The following is a 23,404-nucleotide window of genomic DNA, read 5'->3' on the forward strand; positions in this document are numbered from 1 at the left end:
GCATACAGAAAGGAACAAAGGAGTTTTGGGTTTGATCATGGTTTGAACATAACGGTCATACAAGGAACATAGAAGGTTCTTTGTGCTCATGCAACTTAGTCATCATTGAGAACCGTGGTTTATTTAAAGTTAACAGGCTTTATATAGCTGTTCTTGAACTCTTGAGAGAGTAAGACTGCTCATAGTGACTTACACAGGCACCTGTGTACACGTGTGGTTTCTTCCTTTTCTCTTGGGTGGCATCCAGGGGAACATATCTGGATTGTTCTTGATGGTCCAGTTGATGCCATCTGGATTGAAAATCTGAATTCTGTGTTGGATGATAATAAAACCCTGACTCTGGCCAATGGCGACCGGATTCCCATGGCTCCAAACTGCAAGATAGTTTTTGAACCTCATAACATTGACAATGCTTCTCCCGCCACCGTCTCAAGAAACGGGATGGTTTTCATGAGTTCCTCTGTCCTCGACTGGAGTCCTATTCTTGAGGTATGATCGAATCCTTTCTTTTGTATAATTGAAAAGGGAAAGTCATCTTTAGCATTCCTTGTAAGCATGATAATTCTTCTGCAGCTGCTGGCAGTGGTTTTCTTTTTTTATGTAACTGTTTCTGAAAGACCCTTGTATGCACAGGGCTGCTCAGACTGATTGCCCCTCACAGGGTTCTCCAGTCTCCCTCCAATCACTTAGAACTGTGATTTCCAAGTAAATGTCAGGCCTATGTGAATCAATAATCCTGCCAAACTGTGTCTGAGGATTGAAAAGTAAAATTTAATATCATCACTTTGGGGATTCATGGCAGTTTTGGGAACAACCGTCTTAGAATTTTAACTTAAAAGATAACTCGTTAATCGTCTTGTATATAAAGACTTTTTTAAAATGAGATTTAGTTGTCATAGTATTAATTTTAACTTTGTGGTTAGAAATAATATTTTACATAATCAATTCATGATCAGGTATAGTGGTTTATTACTGTCAATATATTATAGAATATAGTAATTAAAATTTTATTATAGTTACATACCTTGCATGCTTATATGTTTTATTAAATCCATACTATAAAATGTAAGTGGTACTGGAAAATCCACGTGACTTTTATGACATAGATGGCTAGATTTACCATTTTTATTTGCCTTTATATTTTGAGGATGATTTTATTTTAAAACTTTCTAATTTAAATTATGTAGGTATTTTATATTTTTGTTATATTTTTTGCACCTCATATCTGTATAGGAATATTCTAACTTTTATTAATGTCTTTTCAAAGGCTACATGATTCTGGGATCCAAATGGGTTTAGACTTCATAACTTTCATGGAGAGATATAAAAGAGAATGTTTTGGAACAAAATGATACTGACCACCCTTGAATATGATTCCAAAATGTCTTTTACAGATTTCATAATTAGATTTTCTATCCATTAAAAATGAAGTACAGGTACTCTTGGATATTCAAAAGCACTCACCAGTGATAATTTATAAAATACAGGTAATTGCGTCAAATCCAAATCCTACCAAGTTAGAATCTCCAAGGAGGAGACCAAGGACTCTTTATACGCCTCAAGTATTACAGTAGATTTTCTTTATGTAACTGTGCTTGGTGACCACAGATACAACAGAATACAAGTCAATTGTGATTACATGATTTTTTTCCCCTAATATATTTAGATTTTATAAAGTTGTTTGGAAAAATACTTTTATTGTATTGAGTCACAAGTATTTAGCTTGCTCCTCATAAAGCACACTTCCATTACACCCTACCTGGGTTTTTACAGTAACATTACACCTAATCACATTTTCACATGCATTTAAATAATGTAGTATCCTCAGGGGATCAGGAGCCTGCTGTAAGATTCTGTCTCCTAATGTCAGAAGCTGCACCATAAAGTCTCACCAACGTGACGGAGCATGAGATGGACTAAGACAACAACAATGAACAGTTCCCAGAGGAAGGGGACAGGACACTAGGATGACACAGGGCAGTGGACCTGCGCACGTGAATGCTGCAGACAGATTCTTTGAGTGTTGACTCTGGCCTTGTCCCTTACTCTAGGACTCTGGGTGTCTTACTGAAGATGCAGGGTCAAAGGGGGACAATAATAGTTCCTATCTGAGAGAGAGTTGCTTTGAAGGCTTAAATAAATGATTGTATGAAGGAGTTTATAGCCAGGCTTGATGTGTCTTAAACACAATAACACTTTGCATCGTTATTAATCGTTAATTGATGTTAATTAATTAATAATGCTGTAAAAAAGTTTTTAATGCCCCAATCGTCATTTTCCTGGTTTCACCAATGCACGAGTGTGTGAACCCACAGGGTTTTCTCAAGAGACGGTCTCCTCAAGAGGCTGAAATCCTTCGACAGCTGTACGCAGAGACTTTTCCAGACCTGTATCGGTTCAGCATTCAGAACCTGGAGTTCAAGATGGAGATACTGGAGGCCTTTGTGATCACACAGAGCACCCACATGCTGCAAGGCCTGATTCCCACAAAGGTTAGGGATGGTACCTTCCTCCTGAGTGCACTGGGCGGAGAACACAGCATGTGAAACTAGGCTTGGTTAGGGTTGGTGGTGAGTGTGTGTGTGTGTGTGTGTGTGTGTGTATGTGTGTGTGTGGGGGGGTTGGAGTGGTCTCAGACATACCAGTTTTCCCTTATAGCTTTCTTTGAAATAAGCAAGCTATTGATTTGAATTTTGTTGCTGGTTAACGTAACTATATAATAAATGTCATTAGTTTTGTTTAAAAATATTTCTGTTTTATTTTATTTATTTATTTACTATGTGTGTTTGTAGATGTCAGAGGACAAGTTGGGGGTTGTTGGGGGTCTCATTCTATCACGTGGGTATGGGAATTAGACTCAGGCCATCAGGACTGGCACCAAGTGCCTTTACCCACTGAGACAGCTTGCTTGCTTGGTTTCATTTATTTTGTGAACCAGTTAGTACCCCCTGGAACGCGGTTTCCCATTCGTTCCTCAGTTGAACCATTCTTTTCTTCTCCTGGGGGGGGGGCAACAAATACCATTTTCCTAGATTTGTAGTTTTAGATGGAGACCAAGGGTTAAGTAACGAATGCTTCCTGCATCCTCAGGAGCAGGCCGGGGACGTGGACCCAGAGCACCTGGGGAGGCTGTTTGTCTTTGCCATGATGTGGAGTGTGGGTGCAGTCCTGGAGTTGGAAGGTCGCCGGAGGATGGAACTCTGGCTGCGCTCACGAGAAGGGCCCACACTGCACCTGCCACAGCTGACCGATCCTGGGGACACCATGTTTGATTACTATGTTGCACCGGACGGTGAGCGTGCTCTGCGTGCAGGGTGCAAGGATGGGTTGTGTTATTAAAGTGAGAATACTCTTGGAAATTTGTTTTTAATTTAATATTTTATTTATTTTACATCCCCGCAGCAGTTTGCCCTCCCTTTTCTCCTCCTAGTCCCCCCCCATCACCTCCCTTCTCTCTCTCTGCTCCCCAATCCAGTTCTCCATTTCTCTTCTGGAAAGGGACTGCCTTAATGAACATCGCCCAGCTATAACATATCAAGTGGCAGTAAAACTGGGTACCTCCTCTTCTATTAAGGCCAGACAATGCAACTCAGCAAGGGGAAAGAGTCCCAAAGGTAGACAACAGAGGAAGAGGCACTCCCACTGTTAGGAGTCCCTACCAGAAGATCAAGATACACAACTGTAACATATATGCAGAGTGTTTAGGACAGTCCCATGCACGCTTTCTGGTTGGTAGTTCAGTCTTTATGAGCTCCCATGGGCTCAGATTAGTTAATTCTGTAGGTTTTCTTGTGTTGTTCTTGTTCTCTCTGGCTCTTACAATCCACCCTCTCCTGATGGATTCCCCAAGCTCTGCCTAGTGTTTGGCTGTGGGTCTCTGCAGCTCTTTTCGTAAGTTGCTGAATGAAGCGTCTATGAGAATAATTGAGTAAGGCATTAATCTATCAGTATAGCAGAATATCATTTGAATCGTTTTGTTGACTTTTTAAAAGTGCCATTTGTGTTTGGTTCTATCGTGTGTCTCTGGACTATCCAGTCTGATTCCTAGCCCTCTGGGCGGCATTATAGGTGGACTCTCTCTCATGGCATTAGACTCTAGCTGGAGAAGCCATTGGCCACTCCCCCAATTTCTGTGCTACCTTTTACATCCAGTGTATCTTGGAAGCAGGACAAATTGTAGGTCACAGGTTTTGTGATTGGGTTGGTTTCCCAATCCTTCCATTGGAAGTTTTGCCTTCCAGTGGGAGTTATAGGAGATGACCAGTTCAGTTTCCATTTTCCACATTGCTAGGAGTCTTAGCTGGGGTCACCCTTGTTGATTCCCAGGAGTTTCCATTACCCTAGGGTTCTAGCTCGTGGCAGAGAGGCCTCCTGCTTCCAGCTGTCTCTCTCGGTACTCTCTCCCTCCATCCGCCCCATTTCTGATCCCTCTGTTCCCATCCCCAGCCCATCTTCATTCAGTCTTCTCTCCACATCCATCACGATGCTAATGCTGTTTATTCTGTTTTCCATTCTCAGTGAGATTTTTGTGTTCCCACTTGAGCCTTTCATGTTACTTAGCTCCTTTAGCTCTGTGGATTATAGCATGGTTATCCTTTACTTTGTGGCTAATATCCACTTATATATGAATACATACCATGCATGTCTTACTGGGTCTGGGTTACTTCAGAATGATATTTTCCACTGTTATCCATTTGCTGGCAAATCTGAAATAAGAATTTTTCTTTAGATTTATTTATTTATTATATATAAGTACACTGAAGCTGTCTTCAGACACACCAGAAGAGGGCATCAGATCTTATTACAGATGGTTGTGAGCCACCGTGTGGTTGCTGGGAATTGAACTCAGGAACTCTGGAAGAGCAGTCAGTACTGTTAATCACTGAGTCGTCTCTTCAGCTCCTGAAATAAAAATTTTAACATATAAAGTTATATAGTAATTGTTTCTTTCCTTGGGCTTTACTTTGGCACAAGTTTCATTTGCAAGACAGGCAAGACCTTTAGTGACTTGAAGCAAATTGCACCAATTTTCTACTTAGATACACATCAGCCATCCAGTGGAACCAACAATTGGTGTAAAATTACATTAAAATGTAGATGTCTATGTCTACAGTTGTCTATTATCTGTATATCTTTCTTTCTCCATATCTATATCTATCTATATCTATCTATCTATCTATCTATCTATCTATCTATCTATCTATCTATCTATCATCTATCTATCTATCTGCTTTCCTTTCTAAGATGTTTTTGGTCAGATTTTTATTACAGCAACAGAAAGAAAAGTAGTGTCTGTTTTACACTGTGCTAGGCATTGAACCCAGGAAACTGTCCATGCTGGAAAGGTCACCCTACCATCTGGGTTATATCCATGCCCCCTTAATGATCTGTTTTGTGGCGAGTATTTGAAGATATCTTTATGATGGTTTGAAGGTGCCCGATCATTACAGGGACGTACCATATTAGCTGGAAGGTGTGAATCTCCCCTGTTGTTCTCAGGTACTTGGAGGCATTGGAGTATGTGTATCCCAGAATACGTGTATCCACCTGATACCACCCCAGAGTATGGATCTATCCTTGTGCCAAATGTGGACAATGTGCGGACCGACTTCCTAATTAAAACCATTGCCAAACAAGGCAAGGTATGACTTTTAAACCGTGATTAAAAAGATTCTACTTTAAAAGGTCATATGAAGTATAAGAGCACATTGTGTCTATTTCACACTACATTGTGTTTCTGTTTAGAATAAGTGAAGGTATTACCTAAATGAGTGAACCCCTTTTGTTATTTCAAAAGGAAAACCTGATGTGTGGAACAGTCCAACTTCTCAACTGAGAAGATTTTTTGACTTTGTTTTTTGTTAAGATAATTCTTTCCCTTCTGGTTACTGACTTAGTTTCCTGTCCTAACAAATTATCGGAGCTTAGTGTTTAAACCATGACTGCTTACTTCCTTAGTGCTGGATGCTGAAAGCCCAGGATCAAGGTTTTGACTAGGTCGGTTTCTCCATAGTCCTTTCTCCTCAACTTATAGATAGTGTCTCCTTCCTGTGTCTTCCTGAGGCCCTTTTCTGTGTGCATGCATCTGATGTTTGTGCACCTAGATATTTTGCTTCTATAAGGCCAGTATTAGGCAGGATCATTTGGGTAGTCACCTCTGTAGAGTTCTGTCCTCTAGGTATGGTCATATTGGGAGGTACTGAGGATTCCTGCCTCAGTGTAGGGGTTGGTGAGTCAGAGGGACACAATTCAACCCCTATTGCTTGTCCTATCTCATTCCTTCTAAACCCCTTTATTTTAGGCTGTGCTGTTAATTGGTGAGCAAGGAACAGCCAAAACAGTCATCATCAAAGGATTTATGTCAAAATTTGACCCTGAAAGTCACATGGTCAAGAATCTGAACTTTTCTTCGGCGACGACCCCACTGATGTTTCAGGTACTGCCTCTGATGTCGCACACAGGACAGGCTTGTGTCAGCTTCTGAGGGCCAAAGTGTTTCATGTGGGTGGGCCACTGGAACCTCATCAGGTTTTTGTGATTATAACATCACGGCAACAATGTCTTCCATTGTCTCTATCATTCAAATGTAGTTAAATCTCTTTCTTGTTATGTTATACTATATAGTCTTAAATTATGAAGAAATAAGAAAAATTCAAAGAATGGATAAAAGGATATTTAAGGTGCCATGGGTCTCAGTAGTGTTTAAAATACGTGTGTGGACATGTAGGACAGCATAGGAAAGCATTCCAACCTGAAGCATAGATGATCAATTTCTGAGTTGGACACTGAAAACTCTGGGGAAAAAGAATTGGCATGTAGAATTTTATGAAATTAAAAATTTGTTTAGGAAAATAAATTATGAAGTAGAGAGACAGCCTATAGAATGAATGAAATCATCTTAGAGAGAGAGAGAGAGAGAGAGAGAGAGAGAGAGAGAGAGAGAGAGAGAGAGAGGAGACAGACAGGTAGACTTTAGAGAAATAGAGGCAGAAAGAGAAAGATAGAGATATTGCTTTTAGAACTGACCACTCTACTCTTTTTTTATCTTCATACTGATCAATCTGTGTATTAATTACAATTCAGCAAAAACAAGTTTCTCAGGTAAGCACTGAGAGCTGCTCTTATCTATAGGTTTAGAGGTAAGTATTTAGGAGTCAGTTTAATTCTATGCTCTTTTAACAGAATGTTAGTATTATGTTCTTCTCTAGGACCCATGAATTACTCAGCTGCAGGTTCTTGGTTAAATTAACAGTACTCAGAATGAATTGTCTTGTGAGGCGGGTCTTAAATTCTACCAGAGAGTGTTCAGTTGTTTCCATAATATTTATACTACTAGTGTATGTATTTCCAAGCCAGTCATTAATGTAGCTTACAAGGTTCACATCTGGGTAAGATCATCCACTCTCTTTTTCTTTTTCTTTTCTCTTTCTTATAGTAGCATACACAGCACCTTCCAGCACTGTAGAAGCCAGTGAGTAGGAATGAAGTTGCTAGGTTGATTCTAGCTTGATTTCTTCATATCATGTAACCCAAGTTGTGCCTCCAGTAATCAAATACACCCTTAAGTTATGGCAGGTCATTCAAATCAATGTCATTAGCCTGTAATGTTTGGTGATTTATGAGAACCCCTAATGACCAACAACTTGAAAAGTAACACCTGTACTTGGCTTTTTGTTTGATAGCCTATGGTGTCTGAGAAGGGAATTATGGGGATGAAATTCTTTCTTCTTAAAATTTAAAAATTTATTTACATTTTAGCTGTTGCTCCTCCAGTCTCCCTCCCACAGTTCTTCATCTCACTCCTACTTCTCTTTTCTTCCGAGAAGGTGTTTCTCCCCCACCACACACCAGGCCTCCCACTTCCCTGGGACCTCAAGTCTCTTGAGGATTAGGCACATCTCTTACTGAGGCCTGACCAGTTAGTCCTCTGATATACATGTGCGAGGGGGTAGGGTATGTGTGTGTGTGTGTGTGTGTGTGTGTGTGTGTGTGTGTGTGTTTGTGGGGAGGGTGTTTGGACCAGGCTGTGTATGCTGCCTGGCTGGTGACTCAATCTCTGGGAGCTCTATGAGCTCTGGGTTAGTTGAGTCTGCTGGTTTTCCTATAGGGTCTTCCTATTTGGATCACCTTTCCCTTCAGCTTCTTCAATCCCAATTCAACCATGGGGGTCCCCAACTTCAGTCCAATGGTTGAGTGTAAGTATCTGTATCTGTCTCAGTCAACTGCTGGTGGAGTCTCAGAGAACAGTCATGCTAGGCTCCTGTTTACAGTCTCTTCTCCGTTATTGTCCCTGCAGTTCTTTTAGACAGGAACAATCCTGGGTCAGAAATTTTGACTGTTGATTGGTAACCCCATCACCTGAGGCCCTGTCTATCTATTGATGGTGGACTCTTTGAGTTCCCTTTCTCCATTGTTGGGTATTTTGGATAAGATCACCCCCATTGAGTCCTGAGAATGTCTCACCTCCCAGGTCTTTGGTACGTTCTAGATGTTCTCCCTTCCCAAACTCCTGATGCTGTATATTTCCATTCATTCTCCTGGTGCTCTGGGCTTCTCTCCAGCCCCCACATATCTGATCTTATTTCCCCTTCCCCTCTCCTTCCCATCCAAGTCCTGGGAAAGAAATTCTTAATGTTAAGCTATGCTCAATTATTTGAAAAAACATTAATGTTTCCATTAGAACATTAATCAAATTTGAAAATGGTGCTCATCAGAAATTTTAATTGGAAGGCAAATATTTATCGAAAGAGAAGCTCATAAAACTTTACTTCTGATGAACTTTGCTGTCCTTTGCTTATTGGAATCAAAATATCAGCTCAATGAAAATTATTGAGGGCGTGGATAATTCACGACTTCTTATTGCTTAATTTAATCAGTGGCATCAGAGTCAATGCACTAAGACCATTGATTCGGCTTCTAAATAAGACTGTCAACTTCATTATAGTCCTGTGCTGGAGATGAAATTTCCAATACTGGCTAGCCCTCTGTCAAACAAATGCCGTCTATACAGTATCTTGGCATGGAAGTCCTGATGAAATGTCAACCCCAAATTGCAGATGCTCAGCAGTGGTGGTTTTGTATTATTTTTTTGGTGTGTGGTATAGATCATTAAATTATACTAGATAATGGACATAGCTATAAATATTTATATCTCTCTTCACACACACACACACACATACACACACACACACACACACACATACACACACACACACACACACACACACGAGACATACCCATATGCACGTGCACATGTACACAGGCACATGCACACACATATACACACATGTACACACATACTACCAACACACAAATACATTGATACTGCATTATATTTAAATAATTTTTGCCAATTTTACTTTAGAAGGAAAGCTCTTTTTAAGGGTTATAATTATAGCCTCATTTGAGAATGAACATTTAAAATATATAAGTGTAAATCACTTATTTTCTACCACCCAAGGTAAATTATCTACCTAGTTACTGTTCTTGAGACTTTAGTACATCTTTGATTTTTAATATGACTGGGGCATCCTTGTTAGAGATGGACAGAGAGGTCTGGCTGGTATCCACGGGAATGTCTACATTCTCAGTGTTCAAGGGCAGGAGGCCCTCTCCTGTCTTTTGTTGGTATTTCATTATGTCACTGTTTCTTCTCCTGTCTAGAAATACCACAGCATTGCCTACACTGCTGCCTGCCTGTGCCGGCTTGACTGCTGGACACCACTGCTGCCTATCATACTAGCCTCATTAGTTTGAGAAAGCTTCCAATTAGCCAAACTCCTGTAATTAACTTTCTCACTATAATTCCCAGTCATTCTTGCTAGACAGAGCTGATGGAGCAGAAGGCATTTGTCTCTTAGTCTTCCACTGATGTGCATCCCAAGCAAGTTGACATTGTAGAGGAGAAAGTAGACTGCCCACATCTTGTTTTGCTCCCGTGATAGTACACAATCAGTCTGAGAACATTGCTTGTGCCGGGCAGTTTCACGATGGTTCCGGCTATTTCAGCATCTTGTATGAGTGGGAAGTCTTATGTTCCTCTTTGCTTGGGACACTATCTCTTATTAATTATTAATCATGTCTCCTGAGGCTATCCCAGGTGTCTAGTTTGGATAAAAAAAATTACTCAGCCCAAATTACATTTTAGTCAAGTGAATTTATTTCTTTTAGGAGACAAATGACCCGTTTGCTAGTGATATTTTTTTTTCTATTTCTGAAACCTATTGATTCATATCTTTGCAATTTAAATCATTTAAGAATGTGGAAAAAAGAAAGTGAGAATTAAGAGGAATTCTAAAAAAGTTTGACCTCTTTTAAAATCCATCTCAACGTCTTTTGGATGTAATAATGATCTTATATCCATAAATTCTAACTTTAGAAAGGAGAATCGTGGAGCCTGGCTACACATTTTACGTCTCTCAGGCATCAGAACTGTATGCGTAGGCCACGGAAGCACAGCTTGCTTGACTGAGCATGGAGCCGGGTCCTTCAAGCCCCTTCAGGCTCATCTCGGCTTCCTGTGGTGTTCTCCCCAACAAAGAGAATTCTTCTGGTTTTTCAGAGAGGCAGGACACTACTTTTCAGTGGAGACTCCTAAGGCGTGCTGGAACGCTCTTGTACTAACTGTTCATTGGTTGTTAGCAAAGCGTAAGCTGACCGCCAGGTCTTATCCTCTGCTGCCTTTTACAGCGCCCTTCTGCTTTCTTCCCATGGGTTTTCCTTACCCACCTTAACACTTATAGCTGATTTATCAACAGTATGTTTATTTTATTTTTAGCTTTTATTTGGCATTTTTGCATTTCGGTGTTAGTGCTAGCATCATGTTTTACGTTTTAACACACCCGCTACCCACCGTGGAATGTTGCATCTGTGTCTTCTGTCTGCCTGAGTTTTTCTGCCTATCATCTATTTTAAATATTTTTTGTTTTGTTTTGTTTTTCCTTTCCTTTCCTTTTTTTTCTTTTTTGAGACAGGGTTGGTTTTTTAAACTCTGCCAATGTAAGAGTGTTTTCAATAATTTACAGTAAAGTGGGAAGATTCTATCACTTGGACTCTATGGTTTTAAATAAAGAGAAAAAACCTCTCAGTTTTTATATTTTGATATATATCATACACAGGTGGAAATGTAAAGTCAAGTAGATTTATATTTCAATTTATTTGGGTCTGATATTTGTGAAAAATGACTTAAGGGTTTGGATAGAATTCCCATTGACACAGTAAAAACACCTTTATAATTTTACAATGACTTTAAAATTTAATTCCTTTTTCATGTATTACATATATTTAATCCTCTGTAGGATGTGTTTATACTGATTCTGGGCTGTGACTTAGTGACAGTAAGAGAAAGATGAAGCCACAGAGCTAGTAAGTGAGAGAAGCAGTCATTTAACCTTCTTTTATGTCTGTGAGCCCAGTGAGACCTGTTACATAAAGCCTTGCATATTATGCAGATTTGTCTCATTCTCAGGGAAGGTTGTGTGAAAGAAAGGCTAGTCCTAGAACTATCAGTGAACAATCCTTTGTCCGACCAAAGCCCCACCCTCCCTTATTAGTTTCTTCCTCTGTTGTTGTTAGAGAACAGACACATCTACAATGCCATTTAGCTGATTTGATAAATACTGCTTGGGATACGCTGTGAGGACTGTAAACCACAGAGGATCTAAGTGTGCTTACCTCAGGAAAATGTATATAGATGAATATAATGGAAGAATTATTTGTGTCTGTGTATGAGAGGAGTTAGCATTTGCCTTTAATGATATTTAGGAGCCATGAAGACTGAATTACCTACTGAGAAGTTTGTTCAGAAAGCTGAACTGAGCTTTAGGTCTCTTAGATGGAAGGCCAAGAGGTTTCTTCATTCCATGCCTAAGCTCACTTGGCTTTCTAGCCACTTAGTTTTTAACTACTTAAAAGCCATTGCTATGCCTGGAAGTAATGGTGATTCCTATGTTCGTATAGTATAGATAGACAATGAAGTCAGAATTTTGTTTAGGGTGTATAGAATTGGTGAAATCATGGTGACTATAACCTCTACTTTCAGAGTAAAGTTATATTGATTATCAAAGAAGCATTCAGCCTTCTGCTAAAGATTTAAGATTTTTTAAAAAATCACTTGCTGGGGTGGAGAAAGTAGCATGGGAAATCACTAGTCTAAGAAAATTTTTTTACAAGGCATGTTGGGTAGTGCACATCTGGGGAGATGTCTTGAGTCACATTCACAGGAGTACATGAATAAGGTTCCCACCATGAGCACTATAAACTAGCCTATACAACGCACACCGTTTCACGATGCCTATTTTATTATCATCTGTGGATACGTTCAGAGACTGAGGAAGATTTTCTAGGGTAAGCAGCTAGCATCATGGTTACTCACAGGAAGCCTGTGGGGTAGTGGGCATGGTTATACCACCCTTTAAAAAGACTAACTATTCAAGAGGGAGGTTGGACTGGACCAGGATGCAGAAGAGAGAGTGAAATAGATCACATGGATTCATCTCATCTTGGTTAGACAAAATTTACGGTTAGTTTAGTAAAAATGTTGTTGAAGGAGAATGGTAGATAGCAAACCATGATTCTTGGAGTCCTATATTTCTTTACTAGTATCAAATGTGTATGGTCTCAGGTAATTTTTTAGATACTAAAAGTACAGTGAAGAATAATATAGATAAGATGTATAGTCTAGATTTCATTTTAGAGTAAGAAAGAGATAGCAACTAAATATTAGAATGTACCTATTGGAGTTTTGTATTCATGATGCTGTGGGACACCTAAATGGGGAAGTGAAGTTATTTCTTTAGCTGTTGGTGGTTGTATGTGTATTCAGGTGCACATGTGTGAGGAGTCATATGTGCATCCATGTGGACATTTGCTCTTGAAACAGGGTGCCTCACAGATCTGTAGCTCACCAAAAGAAAAATGCTGGCGACCAGGCACCTGTCTACCCCTCTGTCTTCAGCACTGAGATTACAACCATGTGTCTCCATACCCAGATCCTCATGCTTGTACGACAAGCATTTAGCCGTTCAGGCTTTCTCCAAAGACATTCTGTTGATATCAGTTTAGCATCAGCTCTTTTTTGACTTGGAAATTCATTTTAGAAAATTATACAGCGGGAAGAACATGGAGAAGCTTAATAAAATAGCTCCACCTTTACAAACTGTCTCATTCCCTCTTCCGTTTTGTTTTTGCCAGCATAGCCATTTTATGATAAGGAATGTATTTATCATTTCCTGCCACTTAAAAGAAATCAGGGTCAGATCGATGAGGGAGAAAGAGTACACATGTGGGACTTACTCTGTATTATTAGAATTATCCTACCTATGGATTTTTAGCCTTGGAAGATCCTAGAAAAAATAAAATTTTTACATGACGACGAGTTCTTATTAATAGACATGGGATGATGGGGAGGCTCTGGTTTGCCAGAGGGGGTTGTTGGGAAGTTATTAATTGGCTTATGCATTTAAATTCATTGAAAAGCAGAGCTCAATTTAACCCAGTACATTAAACAGCACGTTTTTTATGTCAGGGGAATATGATACTCTTTTCTATTATATAATTTCCATGGGAGATTTGTTTTATAATTGAATGAGTTGTGATATGTTTACATGTGTTTCTGTTGAAAACATTTTCACATCTCTCTCTATCGCTTATTGAAATGATGATGGAAACTTGCAATTACTTTGAAGATTTCTGGAGGCAAATATATAGCTATTTCCTTATATTTTAGTATACTTTATAGTTATATATTGGTTATAAAAATAATTTTAAGTGGTTTGCTCTTTACGTGTAGGAAAATACTTTTGAATGGGAGTTGTATGGAATCATTTCTTTGGACAGAAGAATTCATTTTTATTTCAGTGTGCCTTTACTCCTCGTGCATGTACTCATCACTTCTAACATAATTTAAAACCGTGCATGGATGGATTCTACACTTTTAGCAAAGTGCAGTTGTACAATAGAACTCTGAGCCTCCAGAGTTGGAGAACTTCGAATTTCTTGTTTGTTCTTGTATGCTAAATTCCAGTTATTTGGTCTATACATTTATTTTAACTTAAGTGAAGCTAGAACTTATTAATAGCAATACAAAATAAGCTAAGACTGAAAGACACAAATGATTTTCACTGTAGTCTGTTTCCTGTAGAGACCTAAGATAAAGGCAAAGACCTAGTCACTAAAAACAAAGGAGAGCATCTGGATGGTTTATTTCTAAGCCACCGTGGACTGCCAATGGAAACAAATGCATTACCTGTGTCCTGAGTCTGAGATTCTTTTTAAATAATAGAAAGAACACAAAGTTGGGAGGATAAAAAGGGGAATCTGGGAAGAGCTGGGGGTTAGGAAAGAATATGATAAAAGTAAACTGTACAAAATTCTCAAAGACTAAATAAAAAAATGAGTTTGAGATCTTTCTTGTACACTGTCCCTAATCCCTCAAAGCTTCCTTTTAAGAAGTTTGGTGTTCTTTTCCACATTGTCTTGGGATAGTAGAGTACAACATGGCCTCTTCTCCTACCATTGAGGACTGAGAGGAGACAGTGGGCTTTGTTCTCCATGCTGTATTGGGGAATAGGAAAGACTCACTGTTGGTGCAGCTGCCACAGTGGGAGATCTGGATTGCAAGGGGCTACTGGACCCAATAGGCACTGTAGCAGCCTTCAGTCAAAGGCAGATTCCACAGTTTAGGTTTTGGACTGAAGCTTATGAGTCAACAGCCCCATTTAACAGTATCTCCGAGTGTGACAAAACTTTTACAGGACCGAGATTAGGAGTTGGTATAGGTACAAGGAAACGGAACCAAATCCTCATAAATACACAGAAAAGCATTGTCTGGGTGATTCTGGGTAGAATTTACATCCATTGAAACTTTATTAAGTGATGTTTAAATCTTGTAAATGTTATGCAAAATGACTGAGGAACTAAATAGATTTCCTAAATTAAGGAGGACATTTTGGCTCTTGATAAATAAGTAGCTCACGTCATTTAAAGGTTCTCGCTTTGCTTATTGTCTGTCTGTGGTAGTTGTTCAAGTCTTAGCAAAAGCTTTACAGATGTTTCCGTTGGTGTTCTTGCTTAACAGAGGACAATAGAGAGTTATGTGGATAAACGCATGGGCACAACATATGGTCCTCCTGCGGGGAAGAAAATGGCTGTCTTTATTGATGATTTAAATATGCCAGTAATCAACGAATGGGGTGATCAGGTATATTGACCCTACTGTACATTTTTATTTTGGTAATTTGTGACTGATTTATTCTTCAATGAGTTTTTTTGTATATGTTCAGCTTGCAATTTCTGAATTACAACAAACACTGTTCTGTAAAAAACAAACTTAAGGAACTATATGTTAGAGGAACATGTCTGTCTGTCTGTCCATCTGTCCTCTCTTCTCTCTGTGTACTTGTGGGGCCTCTAGAGGTTGTCATCAGGTGTCTTTTTCCACTATTCTCCACCTTTCTAGAGACAGGTTCCTCAGGCCACCATTTTGTTTGTGGCTCTGAGGTATACATAGCCACACCTAGCTCTTACATGGCTGCTGGAGAATCTAAACTCAAGTCCTCATGCTTTAGAAGCAAGGATGTTACCAACGGAGCCTTTCCTTAGCCTAGGGAATGACATTTTAATTGTAAACACTGTTTCTCTTAGGTTACTAATGAGATTGTCCGACAGCTGATGGAACAGAATGGATTCTATAACCTAGAGAAGCCTGGAGAGTTCACTAGCATTGTGGACATCCAGTTCTTGGCAGCCATGATCCATCCTGGGGGTGGACGCAATGACATACCACAGAGGTTGAAGAGACAGTTCTCCATATTCAACTGTACCTTGCCTTCTGATGCTTCCATGGACAAGATCTTTGGTAAAATGGTTGTTAGAGGGCTAGGGGAACGAGGGCTGTGATATCTGCTATCAGCAATATCTACCCAGAGGGCAATACTAAGTGTGAGAAGCTCTTTGGTTTGCAGCCTTATTCCTGTTTTACTTTGCTTTCTACAGTGATTAATTATAGATATTCATGTAGGTAGATGCCTTAGTCCATTTTTTCTCCTTTGCATTTTATTATGATGATTATGATTATGATTATGATTATGATTATTATTTTCATTTAAGTAGCTGTTACCAGCTTCTCATGTAAAAAAGTTATACATGACGCAAATGTGAGCTGGTTTTCACATGGGCAGTCTCTATATTCCTTTGTTAAGAACAGGTGCCTAAGACTCTAACCAAAATACTGAGTGTTGCCATAGGAATAACAGTGTACAAAGAGGTTAAGAGTCCCCCATCTGACCATCGGGGTACTCAACAGAATTGTAATCAGATACTCACATGTAGCACTCCAGAGACAATTTAAGTGGTAAGCTGCTAGCTCAGTATATAGCCAAGTATATTTATGTGAGCAATGAAAATATAATTTTACTGGTTTTGGAATTATTCTTTGCTTAGAAAAGAGTGTGAAGTTATGAACAACTCTCTGTTAGGTATTAATTTACAATTTCTGAAACTGCAACTGACACAAAACTCATTAAGATTACCCTAATTAATTTCTGGCAGGATAAAATGTCATCTTGTCACCCCAGGTTTGGAGAGTGTGACAGCACTCTGCCTTCAGTCACAGCAGTGGGAAGGTTGGGAGACCAAATGACATTTGAATTATCTAAACCTGGGGAAAGTAAAGTCGATGAGAGGGGATGACTTCTATCACATCTAACTATTCTTTGGTGCCTGGAAAATGTTATGCATAACAAAAATTATTTTGCAATGCACAAGAAGTCAACAAAATAAGAGGAAAATATAGTGGACAGAAAACATCTTAACTTTTTATGTCAATGTTATATGTTTATCACTGTTACTCATTTAATAATATTAAATTAGTTTATCCAGAATTTTCAGTAGTATTTGCTTTGATCATCATCATCCATCATCTTCCTCATCTTCCTCAGCCTCCTCCTCCTCCTCCTCCTCCTCCTCCTCCTCCTCCTCCTCCTCCTCCTCCACCACCTCCTCCTAAAACTGTATTCGGGATAGAATCTAGAATCTAGAGCTTTGCACATATTAGGCAAATGTTCTGCCACAGAGAATCTTTTCTCTAGTCCCTTGACAGCACTTCTAAAGCAATACTCTGATATACTGGATGCTGACTTCCATAAACGTATCACTAGTTTTTGAGTATTTGAAAAATTAACAGACCATTAATAGATGAGCTTGTCTTATTACATGGCCATCTGTTAAATATATATCAGCACACTTGTGCAAATTCTTCATTGTCAAGCTTTTCTTCTGAATTGAGTGTAGCGATTAGTCAGATTGTGTTGATCCTACCCCTTCCCAGGTGTGATTGGGGAAGGCTACTACTGTGCCCAGCGGGGCTTCTCAAAGGAAGTGCAAGATGCTGTGATAAAGCTTGTACCCCTGACACGCCGCCTGTGGCAGATGACCAAACTGAAGATGCTCCCAACGCCTGCAAAATTCCACTATGTGTTTAACCTTCGAGACCTTTCCAGGATCTGGCAGGGCATGCTGAATATCACTTCAGAGGTCATCAAAGACACAGATGTATGTGACCCTTAAGATATAAAAACAATTCACATCACTATTTTCTTATCCTAAATTTGATTTTTATGTGAAATCTGAAAAAAATTGGATCTTCCTGCATACTTTCTTCATCTGTGTCTGGGTAACATCAATGAGAGAAAAACCTAAATATTGCATTAGAAAATTTAAACTATAATTTTAATCGAAGTAATTTATATTTAAAGAAATAATATATAATTATTATCTAAGGCGTATGTATTAGTACTTTACCTATTCTCTTTATAAAATATCAATTGATATAAGCAATTTAAAGGAGAAAGGATTTATTTTGGCTCTTCCTAGAAGGTATAGACTATCCTATTTGAAGAAGGCATTGTGGCAGAGTTTGAGACTGACTATGGTTACATTGTATCATAGTCAGGAAGCAGACAGCAATTAGTGCAGGAGGTTACATTGTATTCTTGGTCGAGAAGCAGACAACAATGAATGCTGGTACTCAGCATTTGTTCTTCTTTGTCAGTCCAACACCTCTTCCCAAGGATTGGTGTAATCCATAGTTAAGGTGGGTCTTCCCACCTCAACTGACCAAATCTAAGATAATTCAACACAGGCATGGACTTGTGTTCTGGGTGATCCCAGATCCTATCAAGTTGACAGTTGCTATTAATCACAGGCGAGAATAGAAAACAAAATTTGTTTTTCATAATCTGTTTTTCTTCAATAATTAGTGGGCACAATTATGATTGGTTTGATTCTGTAATAGTCTTCATACTTTAACTTTCATGTTTAAACCTAAAAAATATAATTGTATTTATAAATAAGCACTCAGAATGAAAAGAAACCATTTTGTTGTTAGTCACTTGTGAGTTTTCCTTGTAACTAGATGAAGTAAAAGAATTATTTATTCTGCTAGAATTGAAAAGAGGCAGCAGAGTAGAAAATTCATTTAATACAAAAACCAAAATGAGCATTTGGATGTATGTGAATATGACATTTCCCATGTTGTAAGAACTCTCTTCAAAATAGAACAATAGGTTTAAAAATCCACAAAGTATTTTACCTTTAAAGCGTGACTGTGTGCTCAGTCTAAGTCACAGGTGGCTTCTTTCCTGGGCTTTCTGGACCTGGGGATGTAGTTTGGCCACTGGCTTCAGGAGTACTGGCTACATAACCACTCACAGCGTGGGATTACTAACAAAATAGTCAGTAAGCGTGTCGAGTATTCACTCCCAAATCCCCTCATTTCTGTTCCAGATGCTTACCAACAGGCAGCCACACTTGCTAACTTTTGAAAACTGGACAGATTTTTGGAAAAGCTCATTATCCACATTACAAAACTGACATTTAGTTTAGCAGTAGTGAATATTCCAAGTTGATTAAAAAAATGAAATGTTTTTTCATTTTGTGAACACACACACACACACACACACACATACACACACACACACACACACACATGCGCACCATGGCATGCGTGTGGAGGTCAGAAGATAACTATGGAGAGTAGGTTCTCTCTTCCAGTTTGATGTGGGTTCTAGGGGACAAACTGAAGTCATCGAGCTTGTATGGCAGGCACCGTTACTTTCTAAGCCATCTGGACTGCTCTCAAGTGGATCATTAATTCCTCTCGGTGTGTCATTAATAAACTAATGGAATGTGGAATGTGGGTCTCAACTATTATTCTTCAGCAGTCATTCTGGTCACTTATTTTAGCTCAATGCAAACAGCTTTAGAAATTGATGCTATAATAAAACTTTTCTTAAAAGAAACTTCTATATTTTGGGAAACAGGTGGCTTTTGTCATTACTAAGAAACCTGACTTGGAAGTTAAGGAATTTCTATGAGTGTTTTAAAGCAAATAATGATCTTTATCAAATATTTTTTTCTTGGAAGAAATAGGAGTGCTGTCTAATCAGTTTTCCCCAGCTACCATTGAATTTTGGTCTCTGAGTTTTTTTTCATTCAGATATGCTAGATTTATTTTTGTAGCAAATTTTTCTTATTTATGTTAATTAAATATGCCTTTGTAAATCTTTTTTAAAGGTTTATTTATTTTATATAGGGGAGTACATTGTAGCTGTCTTCAGACACAACAGAGGAGGGCATCAGATCCCATTCAGATGGTTGCGAGCCTCCATGTGGTTGCTGGGAATTGAATACAGGTCCCCTGGAAGAACAGTCAGAGCTCTTAACCATTGAGTCATCTCTCTAGCTCCGCCTTTGTAAATCTTAATGGCATATATATTAGAATTGCTCATATATTGTACATTATACTATAAATTACCCATGAAAGGAAACAGTGCAACCAATTTAGTAACAGATGGACACCTTCTCACACAACATCGGTTTTTTGATTAATCTGATATATTTGTAATGTTTTTATCTGAGAATACTTTTCAATTAAGACCGCAAAATAATACATTCTATTTCCTTTTATTATGTTTGAATAAGATCAATTTAAGTTGAAATAAGAGCATATCATAAAGTGTTGTATCTGAAAACCAGAGAGATGAGGCTCTGTGGTATTTCAATGTGAAATCTCAATTATGACGCAGTAGGAATTAATGATGCATTTAATTATGTCTTCAACAGGAACTGCTTAGGCTGTGGAAGCATGAGTGCAAACGTGTGATAGCTGATCGCTTTAGCATGTCCAGTGATGTGACCTGGTTTGATAAGGCTGTTGTCAGTTTGGTAGAGGAGGAGTTTGGTGAAGAGAAAACACCGGTGGTGGATTGTGGAGTTGATGCTTATTTTGTGGATTTCTTGAGGGATGCACCAGAAGCTACAGGTAAACTATAGAGGAGATTGAAGTTCTCCAACAGATGGCACCCAAGAGGCGATCAAATGCTAGAAGGTTTGTACGTTTATAGAGCTTAAGTTCCCGTGGAGAAAACAAACCTGGGAAAAGTATGTGCTCAGTAAGTACAGGAGGAGTGGGTCAGTACAAAATCATGCAGTTCAAAGGTGAACTACCTTTATGTTGATCACTTCGGTTACTAAACTGAACAGAGATGTGAGTTAGGGCCAGAAGAACATGTCCAGGACTTGTAGTCTCTCAGAGGTAGAGAGGAAGAATTTAATATCTATTGGCTGAATGTCTCTTGAATCTTTTTGTCTTCATGTTTGCAGACAGAAATGTGATTGTCACATCACAGGAATTGGGGAAAACAAAGTGTTATCTGTTGGATATCTAGGCACCTGCAGCCATACATATAAAATAAAATCAAGGCAAATAAAAGGCAATAAAAATAGCAATGATTATCCTTATCCAGGTATCTGAATTCTATGAGAAGCCCAGTACATGTAACTTAGAAGAAGTGAGTGATGGGCAGGCAGCTTCTTGTGATTGGATTCACAGAAATTAGAGATGTATTACATTTATTTATGGAAATAGACACACTGCCCTGACTTTCACATCAAAGCTAAATGGTTTTAAAACAAACATTATTATTCATTTTAAGGACCATTTCTAAAACTGAGGATAAATTCTTGGTCATTTTTTACTTAAAAATAAAAAGGCTGTTGGCACTGGGGGTATAGCTCAGCTGACAGGTAGAGTGCTTGGGCATCACACGTGAAACTTCAGACTTCATAAGCTTCATAAATAGAGATCAGAGGCGCAAGCCTGTCATACCATCAGTTGAGAGGCAGAGACCAGAGCTAAGGCCATTGTTGACTTATAGGGCACTCTACACTAATGTAGTTCTGTCTTCTAATGGTTGGGAATGAGTACAGCATCTCTGATTGGTGGTGATAATCATATGTGTGGTCCATCAAAAGTTTCTGAGTGAAAGTTACAAAAAAATCACAGTTTCCCCTGCAGTTAGAAAGACTTCTTGTAAAGCAGGTCAAGCATGTATAAAATTTGGCAAGATCATCTGGAAAAAAACGACTAGGACTTAGCCTGTGTTTATTGGACTCTTATATCTCACATCCACTGGTTGAGAATAATGAATAAATAGACCGAGCTTTTAAAGGGTCAAAGTGCAACTGCTTTGTCTGGGGTGAGGGCAAGGGTCACTGGGAAATGTCCAACTGCCTGTGACTTCAAAACATTATTTCTTGAAGCTTGAGTTGAACATTTATGGGAGTTCCCTTATTATAGTTGTCCTTAAAAGCCATGCAATTCTTTACCTCTCTCAAGATTTTGATGTTATCTCCACTTCCTTGGATTTTCCTTTTAACCAGTTATCTCCTGTCTCTAGCATGGTCTTCAAGACACAATGTTTATCTGTAAGTTCTCATAAAGTCATTAAAAAAAGATCATTCGACATTGGTCATCTCTAGAATTATCTGCCTGTGATTATGAAAAATTTGATACTTCTTTTATTATCTGCTGTCTGTTTTCTTAAAAATTTAATATGATATTTTGATGACAAATATGTAATATTCATATCGACACACTAAAATTGAACTTTTAGTGGGTAAGCTTAGGCAGGAGTCATCAGGTTCAATGATTTGAAGAAACCTATCACTTCTTGCCAAGGTGAAACACCTGAGGAGACTGATGCTGAAATGCCAAAGCTTTATGAGCCGATTGCCTCCCTTAATCACCTGCAAGAGCGTCTGAGCGTGTTCCTGCAGCTCTATAATGAGAGCATCCGAGGCACTGGCATGGACATGGTGTTCTTCAGAGATGCGATGGTTCACTTAGTCAAGGTACTGTGGCTTCACCAAGGAGCTTGCCACCAGTGACAGACACTTGACTTCACCCGGAATAAACCCCATCCTTCATTTTCAATTCCTACGAGAGAGTAGTCAGTTTAAAAGTAAACTGCCAGTTATATTCCAGTTGAATTTCTAAGCCGAATGCATCATGTCACACATTATACGCCTAAAATAAGAGTGCTCATATTTCCAATGTGCGACGTGAAAATTTTATTCAGCGTTGGGATTCAGCTTCTAGCTCGGTGTTTTTGCTGCATGGAATGAATGTGGTTTATCTGAGTTCAAAGAATGAAGTCTGTTTATATCTACATGATGTAAAGAGAAGCACTTTGAAATAATACTTAAGCCTAAAGCACACCCAGTGAAATAAGTTGTCAAATACCACAACATTTCCTGCACGTTAGGTACTCAGTGATTCGCAGGGATCGAAAGCCGAGAGGAGAATGTGGACACAGGATAGAGAAGGGGATTGGATGACAGCATTAAATGGGTAGAATTTTAGTTTCTTAGGACAAAAATAGATATGGAAAGTAGATTATATTAATGGTTGCACAACAGTGTACTTCTACTTAATATTATTAAATTATACATCTTACTTAGTCATGATAGTAAATTTTGTTACATGCATTGATTGTGTCATCTGCTTTTCTGGATGCCGCAACCAAATATCTGAGCCAAATATCTGAGAAAAGAATAACTTAAGGGAGTATTTTAGTTTTTTGCTCACAGTTTGAAGTAATGTAGTCTATCATGGTGGCAAGAGCTGGAGCCTGCTGATCACATTGTGCTTGCAATTAGCAGGCAGAGAGAGAAAAGGGAGCTAGTGCTCAGCTAGCTTTCAGCTCTTGATGTAGTTTAGGATGGGTCTTTCCATCCAATTAATCTAATCTAGAAAATCTCTCACAGTACATTGAGACATGTAGTTAGGCAGTAGCTGTAAATTCACTTGAATTGCAAAATCACGATTAGCCCTCGATATATTTTGTAATCAAAGTTAATAGTTTTAAATACAAAACAAAACAAACAAAAAATACCAGTGTAGAAACAGTTGATCTGAAGAAGATGAGAATTCTGGTACAATGAATTCCACTAGGGAAGTAGAATTTTATCTTACGTTGTCATATGAGACAGTTGATCCATTCTCAAACATTGTAAGTAAAAAAAAGTTTATATATATATATATATATATATATATGTGTGTGTG

General features: G+C 38.7%; 1 protein-coding gene across 1 annotated transcript in view; it reads left to right on the forward strand.

Moving 5' to 3' along the window:
* Dnah5 (dynein, axonemal, heavy chain 5) overlaps nt 1-23,404 on the forward strand; it is a 283,019-nt gene that overhangs the window by 148,820 nt on the left and 110,795 nt on the right. Inside the window, 10 exon segments of the mRNA NM_001419569.1 lie at nt 248-489; nt 2,316-2,492; nt 3,091-3,292; nt 5,500-5,642; nt 6,302-6,436; nt 15,077-15,199; nt 15,643-15,856; nt 17,327-17,550; nt 20,122-20,320; nt 22,019-22,191. Coding sequence (NP_001406498.1) covers nt 248-489; nt 2,316-2,492; nt 3,091-3,292; nt 5,500-5,642; nt 6,302-6,436; nt 15,077-15,199; nt 15,643-15,856; nt 17,327-17,550; nt 20,122-20,320; nt 22,019-22,191 — 1,832 coding nt within the window.

The sequence above is a fragment of the Rattus norvegicus genome, chromosome 2 (assembly GCF_021556685.1).
Source record: "Rattus norvegicus strain SHRSP/BbbUtx chromosome 2, alternate assembly SHRSP_T2T, whole genome shotgun sequence".
Taxonomy (NCBI): domain Eukaryota; kingdom Metazoa; phylum Chordata; class Mammalia; order Rodentia; family Muridae; genus Rattus; species Rattus norvegicus.